General features: G+C 36.1%; 3 protein-coding genes across 3 annotated transcripts in view; 1 reads left to right on the plus strand and 2 right to left on the minus strand.

Moving 5' to 3' along the window:
• Positions 1 to 2,731, plus strand: part of LOC136261846 (uncharacterized) — a 67,348-nt gene extending 64,617 nt beyond the window's left edge. The window contains exons 26-29 of the mRNA XM_066055961.1: positions 116 to 427; positions 514 to 924; positions 989 to 1,288; positions 2,508 to 2,731. Of these exons, the coding sequence (XP_065912033.1) occupies positions 116 to 427; positions 514 to 924; positions 989 to 1,288; positions 2,508 to 2,524 (1,040 nt within the window). The 3' untranslated portion in view covers positions 2,525 to 2,731. The remainder of the gene's footprint in view (positions 1 to 115; positions 428 to 513; positions 925 to 988; positions 1,289 to 2,507) is intronic.
• Positions 2,732 to 11,022: 8,291 nt separating this feature from the next.
• Positions 11,023 to 12,566, minus strand: LOC136248818 (uncharacterized). The gene is made up of 2 exons (XM_066040632.1): positions 12,453 to 12,566; positions 11,023 to 12,402 (listed from the first exon to the last, which is right to left on the minus strand). The coding sequence occupies exons 1-2, from the start codon at positions 12,471 to 12,473 to the stop codon at positions 11,398 to 11,400; spliced, it is 1,026 nt and encodes a 341-aa protein (XP_065896704.1). The 5' UTR covers positions 12,474 to 12,566; the 3' UTR covers positions 11,023 to 11,397.
• Positions 12,567 to 15,127: 2,561 nt separating this feature from the next.
• LOC136261939 (galectin-3-like) lies at positions 15,128 to 15,511 on the minus strand. The gene has a single exon (XM_066056068.1). The coding sequence runs from the start codon at positions 15,509 to 15,511 to the stop codon at positions 15,128 to 15,130; it is 384 nt and encodes a 127-aa protein (XP_065912140.1).
• Positions 15,512 to 16,429: the final 918 nt, after the last annotated feature.

Consider the following 16,429-nt stretch of genomic DNA (forward strand, 5'->3'; position numbering starts at 1 on the left):
TGGGGTACTTCTAGCTATTATGAACCCACTATCGTGGTTGGTAATAGTGATCATTATTTTCATATACATTCATTATTATCAATTTTCATTTTTTTTTTTTGTTATTTTTCCACAGTCACCATAGTCAGTACTCCAACTGGTACACCAGTTAGTGGATCTACTAACACGTTTGACTATCCCATATTAAGTAGTGTTATGCTGACATGTATGGTGGACCCTCCACCATCAGGCACCGTCACCTATTCATGGAACACTACGGGATGTTATAGTAGGAATAGTGGTAAAAAGATGTGCTTTCCTAATGGTCAAACAACACACACTGTAAGTAGAGATGATGTGCTTGCAAGGGATGCTGGAACAGTCATGTGTACTGCAACTACTGATAGTGGTTCATTCAATAGTGAGCCTTTTACACTCCGTATTTCAGGTATGTGTGGTACATATAAAGTCTATTCACATATTTCTTCAACATCTGCATTTACAATTATGTTTATTTATGGTAACTCTTATTAGGTGTATCAGTGACTACTTCTGGACAAGCTCATCGATCTCCAGAGACTGATGCAGTTAGTGCTAACCAACTTGGTGACTACTCATATATTACTGCACCTTTGAAAAATCAAACTGATAAAAATGGTGTAGTGTTACGTTGTGCCACTGGACTGGGACCTGCTAGTGGTGAAAAAAGTACTGACCTGGGTGATTGGTACTTTGGTGGAGCTATGGTACCAGTAACCCAAATATGTGTTTCAGAATCTAAGTTTGAAGTACGCCAAGCACATCTTATGAATTTTCCTGGAATACTCAACTTATATCCGTGTGGAAATTTAACACATGATGAAGAAGGTATTTACTCATGTAAAATTAAGAACAGTTCAATGATGAACCAGACCACAAGGGTGGGTTTGTACCTTAGCGGAAGAAGTGAGTCACTTGATATATACCCCATCATTTTATTATTAATCATCTTTTGTTTCTATGTACACAGCTCCTCCAACGATAGACCCTCCATCTTCATCTTCTGTAAGAGCTGATGTTGGTGATTCCTTCCCATTGTCTTGCACTTCACGAGGTTCTCCCCCAGACACATTCACCTGGATGAAGGATGGTAATCCAGCACCACTGACCTCTACTTCGACTCCTGTTATGCATGACGAAACTACTGCAGTATTCCGTAGTGATTATCTAATTAATAGCGCTACTACTAATGATAGTGGCACATACACATGTACTGTGACTAATCCTATTGGAAGTGACAGTGAGACCATCACTGTTACAGTAGCTACTGGTGAGTTGATGCTGAACATATTTACCTCTTATACTGATTCACCTTAGATATGTTTAACACCTACTTGAGTGGCCACTATAATGAGGTGGTCTTATTAGAGAGCTGGCCACTAAGTAATTAATGTTTCACTGTATTTGGTGCAATGGAAATTGTAAGAATTCATAGGGTTACAAGGCATAACCAAAGCGCACTTGATTGCTAGAATCTTTGGCTGCTCTATTTAGTGTTGTACCGATTCCCACTTTTTAGGCTAAACCAATACCTGATATTTTTTTGCCCTATTTTACCGATAGTTAATCGATAGCCGATTGTTGTCTCTACAAGTTACACTGGTGCATAATGCACTAAAAATGCTGCTTGTAAAACTAATGCTACGAAGTTGTACACGTAACACAAGTCAAAGCTGCTAATCAGACAAGTGGGCTAGGGCTCCAACAGTCACTGTTTATATTTGTGGTTACCACAAAACATAAACAACAACTTAGTACATGTCAGAGCCTTTGACACGATTACAACTGATTTCCAATTATGGTAAAACAGCTAATTATCAGCTTCTACAGATTACCGATCCGATTATCAGTACAACTCTAGTTCTATTAGAGTTCCATGCATGAAAAATTGTGATAGCACAAAAGGTGCCAGCTGTGTTCGATGTTACACAGTACTAGGCAAGTTGCATGTAGCTATTCACTATATCAGGGGCGTATGCAGGAATTTTGAAAAGGGGTTTCCACTACAGCTAAGTGACTGTTATATTAGAGTAGTTTATATTTCCCAACTACTTTATTAGAGTATCTCGATCTTTTCACCAAAATCATAATTCAGAACAATGCTACAAGTGTTGCTATCATGTGAGAAACTATTATTTAAAATTTGCCCTGTTCCATGATAGATTCCAGATTCAGGAAACCTAAAGTTTCAATTTCTTAATGTTTCAAGTAGTGTGTAAAATCCAAAGGCATTTCCTGAAACCCCTGGAAACCCCCCTTGGTACACCCCTGCATATCAGTAGCATTATTTAATCAAGCATAAGTTACCAAACACTAGTGCACTCTCCTTTGCAATTGAACTACTTTGTATATTGAGCTTTAATACATATATGTAGGCAATATATAGTGTGTCCTACCTGTGTAACTGACTATATTAATTTGTGAGACTCCATTTCAATATGTCACTTAGTATGCTAACGTATTCACATGTTTTTCTATGACTATTATAGGTAGTGTGAAGAAATGAGGTGTTCTTGGATTAACATCTTCATGCAACTTTTGTGACTCATGTAGATATAGGCATTTTTGATCAAACATATAGGACTAGAGTGTGACACTGTTATAAAACAGTATGTTTTATAATATTAAGTATTTTCATTGTAACAGAAATACTATTAATTTGCAGTTTTACCCTATAACAATCAAAATGCATGTATACAAGCTGCCATATACATCAAAGTACCCAAGCCAGTTATATCACAGCATGTGTAGAACATAATATAGTTATTGATACTTGTTTTCATGTCAATACTATAACTTATTGTAACACATAGTATGCTAATATGCTGGCATGCAAATTATACATATACTATATAATCCACTTAACAAATTTGATAATGATACCCTGATAGAGCAATCACTTTCTGCAGTCACAAACACAATATACATAGAGCAGCCAGGTCTTAAGCAAAATTTTGAACACATTAGACTTGATTTTGAAAGAATAATAGGCCATTTTCAAAGCACAATTGTCTCAACAAATTATGTGATCAGATCTAAGAAAATTTGTCCTGTAGATATAGGTTTTCAAATTACCAGTTTAATAATTAAATTATCAGCCAAGAAACAGCAAAAATATAATAGTACTGTATGTTATTGTTTTATATTAAATGTAGTAAGTGTACCATGCTCACTGTTTTGGGTTCCATTTGCATCCTATTTTCATCTAGAGATTTGTCTTATAATACTGTCTTGATGCTTTTGCTAGCCTACGATGCTTGAAATTATACAACTACTGTACAAGCCTATATTGATTGCACATTTGATGTTAAAGTGATTTAATTTGCTGCTTACAATAAATAGTTTTTGTCAACAGTAATAAGCTTAACACCTAATGAACTGGATTGTATGATAGCTATTGCCAGGGCAACTACCATGCACTTCCAGTAAACAGTTTGAAGTATGGCTTCACTGGGATGTAATATATACAGCCATTTTTCTCCTGAAAATCATAACTGATGCTTTTAGTTACATAAACTGGAATGGTGAAGACAGCTGCTGTCTCTGCCATGCAGGGATAGGGACCAGCCTATTGTACTAGCATAATTATTTTGAGGTAAAACATGAAGCATAATATTAATGCAGGCAAAATAATCTCAGGACACTTAGTCTGTGTACATGCATGTGATCAATAAATTTCCCAATGTACTTTAGTAGGATTTATAATCCATCATTCTAATAAAGTAATCAGGCACCTTGTGCAGAATTAGCTATTTAGTTTCAAGATAGTAGCAACTTTAACTGACATCTCTGCCCTTTAAGCATGTTAAGCATTAAGTGATATGTATTCAGCATATAAGTATATATAACAAAAGTAAAATTTATGAGCAGTGTAGCATAGCATAGTAGGTATAAAAATAAGCTGGTCCCTAGGATCCTAGCCATGCAGGGAGGTGTAGGGTGAAGATTAAATCAACAATCAATCAATCTCATCATGGACCCATGGTTCATAGTCAGCTGCAGATTGCACTCACCACCAGCGGCGGAGCAAGTAGTTGATATGAGGGGCTGACCCAGACTTATTTCTATAGTTTGGTAAGGTGAGACCAAAAAAAAAAAAAAAAAGGTCACAACCAACTGACAAGAGCTTTCTACCTCACCAGCTACCATTTCTAGCTGATCAACTACATAAAAATCCTTACATAGCTCGCCACACACTGAATACTTTATTAGAGTGACTGCTCTATTAGAGTATCTCGATCTTTATCACGGTTTTCAGCCCCACTCCAAGAAAGATAATTTCGGTGTGATATCATTCTGAGGGGGGGCTTCAGCCCCCTAGCCCCCCCCCCCTCCTTTCCGCCGCCTATGCTCACCACCAACAAGTAAACATGTTTACTTCCCTGATGGTTTTGTGCTACAACAAGCATGTTTTCATGTTGTAAACATGTTTGCATGTTTGTAAGCTTAATTTTTAAAGCCCCATAACTCAATAATTATTGTTCTCAGCCATATCAAAACAGTTTTTTCTAAACATTCAAGGGTGGTGCCACCAGTCCAATTGATCAGGTCTCAACCTGACCACTGTGAAAATCACGATACTCTAGAACAGTCAGATATTCTAATAGAGCAGTTGGTTATATTCTTCTTTGGATGCTACTGCTGTTGTGATTATTGGCTAAATTTACCTCCAGATGCATTTGTAAACTTACTGCAATTAAATTTGTCCTGGGGAAGCATGCCCCCAGACCCTCCTAGGTGTAGCATTCTACACATGTTGTGTGCACTTTACATTGCACCCACTGTACAATGATTACCTGATCACTTCAAAATTCATTGCTCTGCAGCTGGCCATGTAAACAGTTCTGGCAACCATTATGAACTATATATAAACAGCATGTTGGGTCTGTGGGGTGTACCCCCCAGGAAATTTTTGAAACATAGATGCTAAAATACTGCAATTTGGAGACATTTCCACATAACATGCATATATCTGCCTGTAGATATTTTATATACTGCCTTTTGATTATAGATATTCCCTCTGCAGTATTTGTTAATGGAAAGGTTTGGGTAGCTAGGTTCAGACAACCAAGCACATGATGCACCCTCTTACAATTGCACAACAATAGGTGCATGTTAGAATAATAATGTTGAAACTAGAAAATTTTGAAATTTGAATGATATGAGATTGATCATGAATCTGAGAGCGTTTTCAATGGAAATTGTGTACCTGAATTAAGTATTGCCATACATAATAGCTACACAAGTAGATGAATCAAGCATTTTAAACAGACCAATGCACTTTATTGAATATATAGGTGCAGGCAGATTTGGAAAAATTCCATAACAGAACCAACTTTTATGTTTCCACTAAATGTTGTTAGAGTATTTAGGTGACTGCTCTATTAGAATATCTTGATGTACACCTCAGGTCCTCGTTGCAAACTTTTAGCATAAATCCACTGATAATGCCTTGGAAAGATGTTTATAAGGTGAGTTTCTGAGTATTTGTATTATAAATAATATTAATGATCATATAATTATTTTAAGAAAAAATTTCATTATAATCCTCAGCATATTGATCAAGTAAAGCCAAAAATGAATTCAGCCCCCAAAGCCCCCCCCCCCCCCCCCCCTCCCCTGGATCCAACCCTGCTATGGCAAAATTTCGGTGGCATGCAACATTAAACACCCTTACTGCCTGACAGACTGCTGTAAGCATTTGAGCATGAATCAGATGGCTGCATGCAGGTTTGAGGTTGCTCAGGTCTGATCCAGTTGCAGATTTTTGTCTCCTCTCTCCAACTTTTCAAACATACATTTACTTATTATAACATCTTCAAACAGGCCAGGTGTCTTACAGACCTTCAGCATTCTTGTGCTGTAATGTGTAAATGAAAATAATGTCCATTTGGTTTAACAAGGGGTACTTTGGGATGATAAAACACTCTTTAGGGTTTCTATGGATACAAATACGTGAAATAAATGAGGAGAAAACATCCTGATCACCTGGCACACTGCTGTAAGCAATAGAGTGTAAATCGGATAGCTGCAGGTTCAAGCTAGGCTGTCTAGGTCTATATATTTTCCAACTTACTTATTATAATTGTCATCTTTAAATAGGCTGTAGGACTACATCAAGAAGTTCTTTGTTATACTGACATAACAAACATTAAACCCTTTGTGAATTTAAATATGACACAAATTTTGAATTAAAGAAAAAAGAAGACTCATGATCATAGCACACATGGTGCCATAGTTGTGAAACTACTGAGTGCTCCCAACACAGTACAATGAAGCGATGAGCACATCTTGCCTCAGTTAACATATAACAAAATCAGTTCTCATGATCAGTGATGACGATTTTGTGTTGCAGATGCAATGCTGATGTCCAGTCGATATAGTCAGTTTTGGTATATTGTATAAATGTCATGTTTTAAGTACTGATTCTGATTTTTATGTGTTCCCCCTAACACATGATTACTGTATAATTATTATATATGTATCTATACATGCCCAAAATTTATTGACACGAAACAGTTCAATATCTGTGGAGTATCTTAATGCTGCATGTAATTTGGTAAATAGGGTGTGTGCATGTGGGGGGAAACACCTTTTTGTTAATCCAGTTACATTTTCAAGTAAATTACAGTGGCTTACAAACAGTACATAAACACAAGAATGGCTCTTTTGTCAGAATTTGTGTTACAGATAGAATTATTTCTAATGCAAGGTGTGGATCTCATGCAAAGTTGCACTTTGAAGGTATGTTATCACACATTGGTAGGCTTGCCTATCAGAAGAGTTAATATGGAATTCTCTGTGGTCACAGTGCTACCATTCAAGAACTCCTATATATGACACAACAAAAATTCAACAGAGTTCTCAAATATAGTTCTGTACATACCATAACATATCATGAAATCAAATTCCATTACATTCACTGGATTCTTTAAGTTCCAATCATGTGACAGACTCTGCAAAGAAAATCATGTTTTGGAGTGTAGATAGAAAGATTTTAAAAAGCTTTCTAAAGACTACTGACTTCTCTTGGAAATGATTCGATATTTGTATACCCACTGTACAGTTAGGGAGAGTACTATGTTTCTCCAATCCCTTTTCTAAAACTCTAGCCATGCATGGAGAACAAATCCCATTGTCCACTCTGGATTCAAAACTTTGCAAAGAAAATCTTGCATATGCAGTTTTGGGGTGTGTAGATAGAACAATTTTAAAAGCTTTCTAAAAACTATACAAACTCTTGTTTGGTGTTACCACCCTGAGAAATTATACCTCTAAAATCTTTTCTTCTGTTTCTGCAAGAGCTGGCTATTATAGAGTGCAAGATGGTACTGCCAGATGCCAAAGCTACTATTTCCTTCTATTAACAGTTATTTGTGAAGTACACCAGCTGGTGTCTTGAATTACATCACATTAAGCAACAAATGCATGTGATCTTCATTTTCCATATAAAAATGTGACCAGGCCTGCAAAAATAGGACATGTGGGCACATAAAAATTGCCTACTTTTTCAAACTTTGATGTATCATAACTTTGTATTCTATGACTCTGTAGCCCTGAAAGTTTCAGCAATTATTAAACATTTAGTTGGCTTTTCAATAAAACTTGGAAATATTCTATTCCATGCAGTCCTGAGATGTGACATGTTTCATGAAAGAGTGTAGTATGTGCCCACATGCCCTATTTTTGCAGGCCTGATCACAAATTGCAATGAACAGTTTGTTGCTCAAGATAAATCTGTGGAAAACAATTTCTGCAGCTTTTACTTGTAGCTGATGTATTGTTAGGTGTTAGTTGTTGTTGGCATTGCCGTTGGCTCTTCTTTGATAGTATGAGTTATACTAAAGAAAGTAGAATAGGCACTTGCTTCATCTAAACAGGGGCGGATCCAGAGTTTGGAAAGTGGGGATGCACTTTGCTGAAAAGTTGAAGACCAAAAAAAAGGTCACAGCAAAAATGGCTGCCCTTTACCAGATCCTTATTCATTGTTAAGTTACACTGCCTCATGAACACTGTGACTGCTTTATTAGAGTGACTGCTCTATTAGAGTATCTCGATCTTGCATGCAATTTTTATTGAAAGGGATGGAGGGGGGGGGGGGGGGGGGGGGGGGAGCACGTGCCCCCTGTAATCAACCCCCCCCCGATCCGCCACTGCTAAATGATGATGCTGAAGTACTTGTGGAACTCCTACTTGTGTGACAGTGCTAGCAATTGTGGTACTGTACAAGTTGGAGCATGTAAGAAAGTCAGAGGGCTCTGGTAATGGTAGAGGCTTATGGAGTAACTGGTTAAAACAGTGTACATTGTTATAAAGATATTGCCATGCATTGTGAAACAGCATGTGCACTACAACCTTGTCATCCCTATTGCAATACCAATTACCATTCCATCATATCATTGACTAGACACTAACATAAATAATCATTAATCTTATTTCTCCAAGCACATGATCATGTAAAATCAACTGTACATACTGTGTACATGATTGTAATTGTTTTGGAGATGATCACCTTGAGCCTGGTATGTGAAGCTGGTATAGGTGTTACTAGACAGTTCATATAAGGTGTACATTAAGGGATATTCATGTACATGACAATGTATCATCCTCCTCTTATGTAATGAGGTGTAAAAGTGTCATACATAAGCTTAAGCCAATAAAGGATACACCACAATAATGTGACAATGAGATGGAGAATTTTAATAGCTACTCACTGGTAGAATTTTAGTAAATTCACAGTAGGTTATAGCAAGTGTACAAATGCCTTTTGAGATTATTTGTGATAATCTGTTATATTAATACCAATACGAGGTGTAACACTAACATGTTACACTACACTGTACCTACCTCTGTAACAGGTTCAGGAGACCTATATACTACATGAATATATGGTATGCATGTTTAGCAAAGTAAACTACCTGATATATGCTTTTGCAATGTGCTTGTCTTGCTAATTCCATTAGTTTCATGTTTCTTGTAGACTTGTAAGATTGACTGTTTGCCATACATACATACAAGCCTGGTTGCTATGCTCACCATAAACTTGCCTTTTTACTAAATAACACCAAGAATTACAGCATATTTGTGATTGATGTTATCTATAAGAATTAGTACAATTTATTATTATAGTACTTGGTTGTATAATTACCAGGACCTGGTCACACACAACCAAGTATACATAAACCCAAACAATAGGGCATGTACAAATATGCAGTGCTATCTGTGTATGTGTTGGTGGAAAAGATACACGTACATAGGCAAGGTTATCTGAAAATCGCAACACTAAAATAACTTTGAATTAAAATTTGACACACAATTTAAAAACAGGTGAGCCAATGGTATTAAGTAGATTTGTCCACATCAGGGTGTGAGAAGTCTCTGAAGATAACTCAGTCAAGAAGTGAGGTCATGTACGACAAGGTGGTGAAGGCACAATCAACGCATGGTCCCAGATCAAGCCAATATGACACAATAGTGCCATTGTAACTAGAGACTGCCAGTACATCAGTGCTGCAGCAATGGCCCAGTGATGTGTACAGACTACATATACATGCATGTACAACATACACATTATTGTATATAGTATCTACTGTGAATCTACTTGATGTGTGTAGTATAATGTATATTATACGCTGTTCACGGTAACAATTCTACACAGATTTTATAGCGTACATGTACACTCTAGAATATAGCTATATAGATATGCATTATTATTTTGCATACACCTTATCTGAGTATTGTCGAATGGTTAATTCTTCCATGCCTGGTTGAAGCATTTATTTGCCAGGATTTTATGTATTGTTACTAATGACACAGTTGTTTTCAACATTGCTTGTAGCTTGATGAGTAGTTTCTGTCTTTACTCTTGATATGATGATTAGAATACATATTCGTTCACAAAATATCATTGCAAGAGCAAACAAACTGTTATAGTCTGAATTAGTGCTAAACGCAATTGTATATAACACTATTATGTTAATTCCTATTGAGCCAATTAAGATCACAGCTATTTTTAGTAATTTCCTGTTAATGTCACTGACTGTTACTGAATTGTGTTTAGATAAAACACAGAACAAGACCACAATCAAGACAAATACTGATGCTAGCGCTGTTGCAAGTACAATGGCAAGAACTGTAGCTGTATTAATGTACATTGCAGCTGGGTCTTCTTTACTGTCAGACAATGGGATACAGTAACCATCATCAGTAATAAGGATGTCATCATTTAAAAAGAATAACAAACTTCTAATAATGTTAATAAGTAAACTGATTGAGATTGCCATTGTCAAAAATATCAAAAACATTCTGAATTTTTCTTTAAATGGCTTTTGTTTTGGTGGTATGTTTTTAAAACTCTTGTAAAATGTTGCTGCAATCACCACAAACATTTCTAGCACTAACAGTACACTACAATGAAATGCAGTGATAATGAATAGTAGGAAAATAATGCACATTGTGTTAGATGTAGGCCAAACAAATTCCATTAATTCATAAATAAGACTGACTATGTAGGCTATTGATGAAAATATGGCTGCTGCTAGGAGGAGAAATAGAGCCATCGTGGTGTAAATCCTTTGCTGGATTATGAGAATAATTAACAAAGTATTCACTAGTGATACCAACACTACAACTGTAATATGCAGTACTTGTTCAGTAAGATTAACAGTGGCTGTATCTACTTGAGTGCAGGACCCCATATGTGACTGGGCCTGCGAAAATAGGGCATGTGGGCACATGATTTTTGCTTACTTTTTCAAATTTTCATCACTCATAACTTTTTGTACCATTACGCTATTACAGTACAATTTTTAGCTCTTGGTAAACATTTAATTGGCTTTATGATACAAGTTACAGAATGCAAATATTCTGTTCCAGTACTGAGATATGACCTGTAAAGTGACAGGGTGTAGTTTGTGCCCACGTGCCCTGTTTTCGCAGGCCCGGTCACATATTATTTTTGGTTGTCTTTGAAAGAATTATACTATCTGTCTTACTACACCCAATAATAAATTGATCATCAAGGTAAACAATATACAGTACATCTCCAGTCTTGATAATCTTTACAGTACAGTTATCAACATGACAATATTGTGTAGTATTCACTGTACCAGTGACATCATCATCACACTGGACTGTACAATTGATAGTAGTTAGAGGACAACTAGTCACTATAATGATACTCTGAGAGAACAAGACTACAACTACTGCTAGCAACATACTGAAAAATGTGTACAAAATCTACTAGTCAGCATGATACAGTGTTAGGTATGTGTGGTATGGATGGCACTGACTGGATAGCACAGTAACCATATTATGCATTATGTACAATTCTACACAAGTTTTATAGCATACATGTACACTCCTCAATATATAGGCTAGCTATGCATCGTTACTGACACAGCTGTTTTCAACATTGCTTGTAGCTTGATGAGTAGTTTCTGTCTTTACTCTTAACAAGATGATTAGAATACATATTCGTTCACAAAATATCAATGCAAGAGCAGCCACATTTGCATACCCTGTATCGGTGCTATGCGCAACTATATAGAATACTATTATGCTAATTCCTATTGAGCCAAATAAGATCACAGCTATTTTTAGTAATTTCCTGTTAATGTCAGTGACTGTTACTGAATTGCGTTTAGATAGAACACAGAACAAGACCATAATTAAGACAAATACTGATGCTGTTGCAAGTACAATAGCAAGAATTGTAGCTGTATTAATGTACATTGCAACTGGGTCTTCTTCACCGTCAGACAATGGGATACAGTAACCATCATCAGTAATAAGGATGTCATCATTTAAAAAGAACAATAAACTTCTAGCAATATTAATAAGTAAACTGATTGAGATTGCCACACTTAAAAATATCCAAAACATTCTGAATTTTTCTTTAAATGTCTTTTCTTTTGGTGGTATGGTTTTAAAACTCTTATAAAAGGTTACTGCAATTACCACAAACATTTCCAGTACTAACAATGCACTACAATGTAATGCAGTGGTAATGATTATAAGGAAAATAATGCACACTGTGTTGGATGTAGGCCAAACAAATTCCATTAATTCATAAATAAGACTGACTATGTAGACTATTGATGAAAATATGGCTGCTGCTAGTAGGAGGAATAGAGCCATAGTGGTGTAAATCCTTCGCTTAATTATGAGAATAATTAGCAAAGTATTCACTAGTAATACTAACACTTCAACTGTAATATGCAGTACTTGTTCAGTAAGAGTAATGGTGGCTGTGTCTGCTTGAGTGCAGGACACCATATTGCTGTTGGTTGCCTTTAATAGAATTATACTATCTGTCTTACTACACCCAATAATAAACTGATCATCAAGGTAAACAATATCCAGTATATCTCCAGTCTTGATAATCTTTACAGTACAGTTATCAACATGACAATATTGTGTAGTATTCGCTGTACCCTTGACATGATCATCATCATAGTGAACTGTACAATTGATAGTAGCTGGAGGACAACTAATCACTGTAATGATACTCTGAGAGAACAAGACTACTACTGCTAGCAACATACTGAAAATGTGTACAAAATCTACTAGTCAGCATGTTAGGTATGTGTGGTATGGATGGCACTGACTGGTATGAACTTATATGGAATCAAACAGAAACTGGATCTGGGAAAACGTGACAGTCATGCATTTTTCAAATTCTTGTTTATATTAGCATTGGTACCTGTAGGACTGTCTCTCACATTTAGTTTAATGCCACAAAAACAGAGGCCATGCAAGCATTAAACACCACTAGCTATGTACTCTGTAGAAGGTGATGTTACTTAAGAAGCATGAGGTTTTCTTATGCCATCCTGCAAGTATACTGGATTGGCCTACCAATGGATAATTCAGCAGACAATATCCTTGTCCCAACCATGTGGAGTGAAATGTGGGTTCCCTTATCATATGCAACACAAATAACCAATGCATTGAGTAAATATTTCCAGGCTTGGGTGCTTATGTACAGGAAATATTGCTTGGGAGCTGTATCCTACAAAGGCATCTGAGGCATGGATGAGCATGTCATATTCTGATGGCACTGATGAGTGGAAAGATAGCACTTTTTGTATTGATCCATACTGGTTTATACACAATAACACTGATGCTTGCACTCTTTTCTGTCCAATATGGTGCTTCTACACAACAAAAATATCCCGGTTCTACTTCACTGGGGTAAAACTGTTTCCCAGTATGGACGATACAGATCATGATTGGAGAAACATAATGGTCCAGTCTCAGTATCCTCGCCTTCGCAGTTTCCTTGCTCTTCGCAGAGCTAAAGATTCAAAGCGAATCAGCTACTGGCATTAGTGACTTGGAGTAGATTTGTACAAAGACTAACTTGAAAGAACTGTAGCTGATCGATTTATAAATTAGCAACGCAATTCTAAAACACTATTATTGTAGGTTTAGAAACACTCCCATTTAATATTGAGATTATAGGCTAATGATATGCATAATGGTCATGACTATGTAAAAGCTTAAAACTAATAATAACATGCATGTACACAATTCTATAGTGGCTAAAATTGTGACAAGGTTAGAGTATCTGTATAGAGTTGTGCATCATTCACTGGCAGTGAAACATTACAAGCTGTGAATCTTCCAGATATTGAATTTCATTCAAAACACAAAGTATGCTGCTGAATTACTTCATCTTCAAGTTGCATATCTACCATTCAGCAAAGTGTGGGTGTGACATTCCATGCATGAAAGTACAACAGCTGTAGGTTCCAAAAGACTCTACAAACTTGTATGTAATACAGCAATTCTGTAAAATATAGCTAACCATAGATCAATTGCCCTGCAAAAATTACTGCATGGTACTATGATAAAGTTGGATGTCACCTTTAAACAATATAGATAAAGCATGCATGTATCTCTGAATTTGAAGAGTTTTCTATGGAATTTTAAGGTGTGAAGAGAGCTTTATAAAATGAGTAATGGTACGGCCTTCAAGGCTTATAAAGTAGTGATAACAAGGTTGTCCTAGTCAGCTTCTTTGACCACCAGTTTATAAGAGTGTCCAGTAAACATAATAGATGCAATATAAGGACAAATCCTTATAGTAAACAATAACATTTGTTGCATAGATAATAAAATAGAGTTAATTATGTTGTGGACTTGTGGTTAACTTTGTGGGTATAATTATATTGAAAGAGAAACCAATGGGTCTATTACTGCATCACTTATGTCATTCTACATAATTCATAAGATGTTAAAAATTTCAACTTCTTGCTTCCTTTGTTGTAATTACATAATAAACTAAAGAGACAATTGTTGGTTCTTACAAAATCCTAGAATTCTCCAAACATCGTTAAAATATTCTTGCTAAAACTTGTATTTTGCCCTAAATTTTTTCTTACACTGTAACTCAAGGCCCAAAACTGAAACCGTTATACTGAAATATTGAAAATACCAAATATTATTATTATAGTACTGGTTACTTGTAAAACACAAGATGCTGTAGGATCAAAATGAACTGCATGCATGTTCACAGTAGAAAGTGTACATCGTTTTTTTTTCCTTGCCCCTTAGTACGTTTCCATATATTTCCATTTAAGGCAAGCAAAATACCTATATATTTTTATCTGAAATACTGAAGAAAGATTTTTGGCAACACCCCAGAGCCCTAGCACTAAGAGTACATAATAATAGAGTATATATAGGGAAGACAGAGTACATGGGTAACTTCAGTGGATTCATAAAACGTACTGTGCTCAGACCATACACAATCAACTATATCCACCAATGGTGACAAATGGCCAACAATTTATTGCTCTATGAAGGAGGTTGAAATACTACTATATCAACGAGTCTTCTGTTCAATTGAAGGTATTAATTTCATATGATGTTTTACTGATTGGAGTAGAAGGGTTTGAGTGCAGTGGTTATATTGAGAGTTAGGTACTGTACCCTCTGCCCTCCTCTATTATTACTACTCTAGCTGGTACAAATAATACACTTCCAAAACATGGAAGCTGCAATACCTTTTAACTCCAAAATTTTAATCAAAATTCAATACTGCACATCTAACTAGTTAACTAAATGAAATTTTAGGTCACAAAACAACTAAACAATCAACAAGTTAATAAAATACACTGAGACTAATCAATTTTGCTTCTTTGTTGGTACCCTTCCAGCCCCACTCAGCCGCACACACAGAGGCAACTGGTAATCTATGTCGATAGTTATGGACCACTTTACCATTAACCAGAATAACAAAGTGCTCTGGCTTGGCTTCCACTCTGACAGTGATGGGAACTCCACTGCTAAAATCAAATCCACTCGGACGTTCTTCTCCTCCCCAGCCACCAATGTGAGTGTTTAGAACTAAAACACGTTCCTCCCAGCGAGGATTGACATGAAGAATGATATTGTTGCTACGATCCCTCAGGTTTAAGGTTGGCCGACCATTGTCAGGTGTAATGTATGTGACTTCAATTGCCATACCAATACCAAACTTGTCCATTGTAATTGAACCCATACTGCACTTCTAGTCCAAGTATGTACACCTATAGAAAACACATGCACAGTTAGTCTAAGGATGATAATATCATAAAACACAAGACTTTCACAATTTTCTGGTAAACATTTGTTATTCTAAGTAGACTTGACTGGGTAGGTTCACTAGGTTTAGCATTTAGATTAATACCACGGGCTATACAATTAACAGTATAACATACATACCACAGGATTTAAACCCTATACTAAGCTGATAAACAATAAGTCATGTGATCTTAAAGTGTATTTTTCATTCAATTAGTAAAATTTTAAACTAGTGTTTGCACTATTTGTTTCAGCTCAACAATAAAGTCTGCAGCACTTTTATTGTCAATCTGGTAAAACTGATAGTAAATCAAAGTGAGTAAACACAGTCATTTGTTATGTATAGGTCAATCTGTAACTGCAGTTTACCTCATGTGAATAGCCAAGGTCACAAAATAGTGGTTAAGAATGAATGGTCAAGAATGAATATTTTAGTGCTGTTTTTGTTGTAAAGTGTATGTTCCGGCACTGTGTAATCACATGCATGCCCATAGAACAGCAACACATGAGGATCCAAAATGGTTGCACTTCTATATTGAAAACTGAAATGCATATGGGACAAAGTCTGTCACTTGGCAGATCATGTTAGAGATGCTATGTTTAGCACTGATAGCTGAAATCTTTCTAGCTGGTGTTAAGTTATAGAAAACAGTCTAGATTCACAAGACTGCTGCTATACCTACCAGGGATCTGTCATCACAATTACAATTTTAATACTAGTATATAAGGAACAATAAGTCGCCAACTTTTCCATCACAACTAATAGTGACATCATTTACTATACATTTGGTACACGCGATCAGTGCCTCAAGTGCTACCCAGTGGTACTATAGTCTGAGGA

The sequence above is a fragment of the Dysidea avara genome, chromosome 1 (genome assembly GCF_963678975.1).
Source record: "Dysidea avara chromosome 1, odDysAvar1.4, whole genome shotgun sequence".
In the NCBI taxonomy this organism is placed as follows: Eukaryota; Metazoa; Porifera; class Demospongiae; order Dictyoceratida; family Dysideidae; genus Dysidea; species Dysidea avara.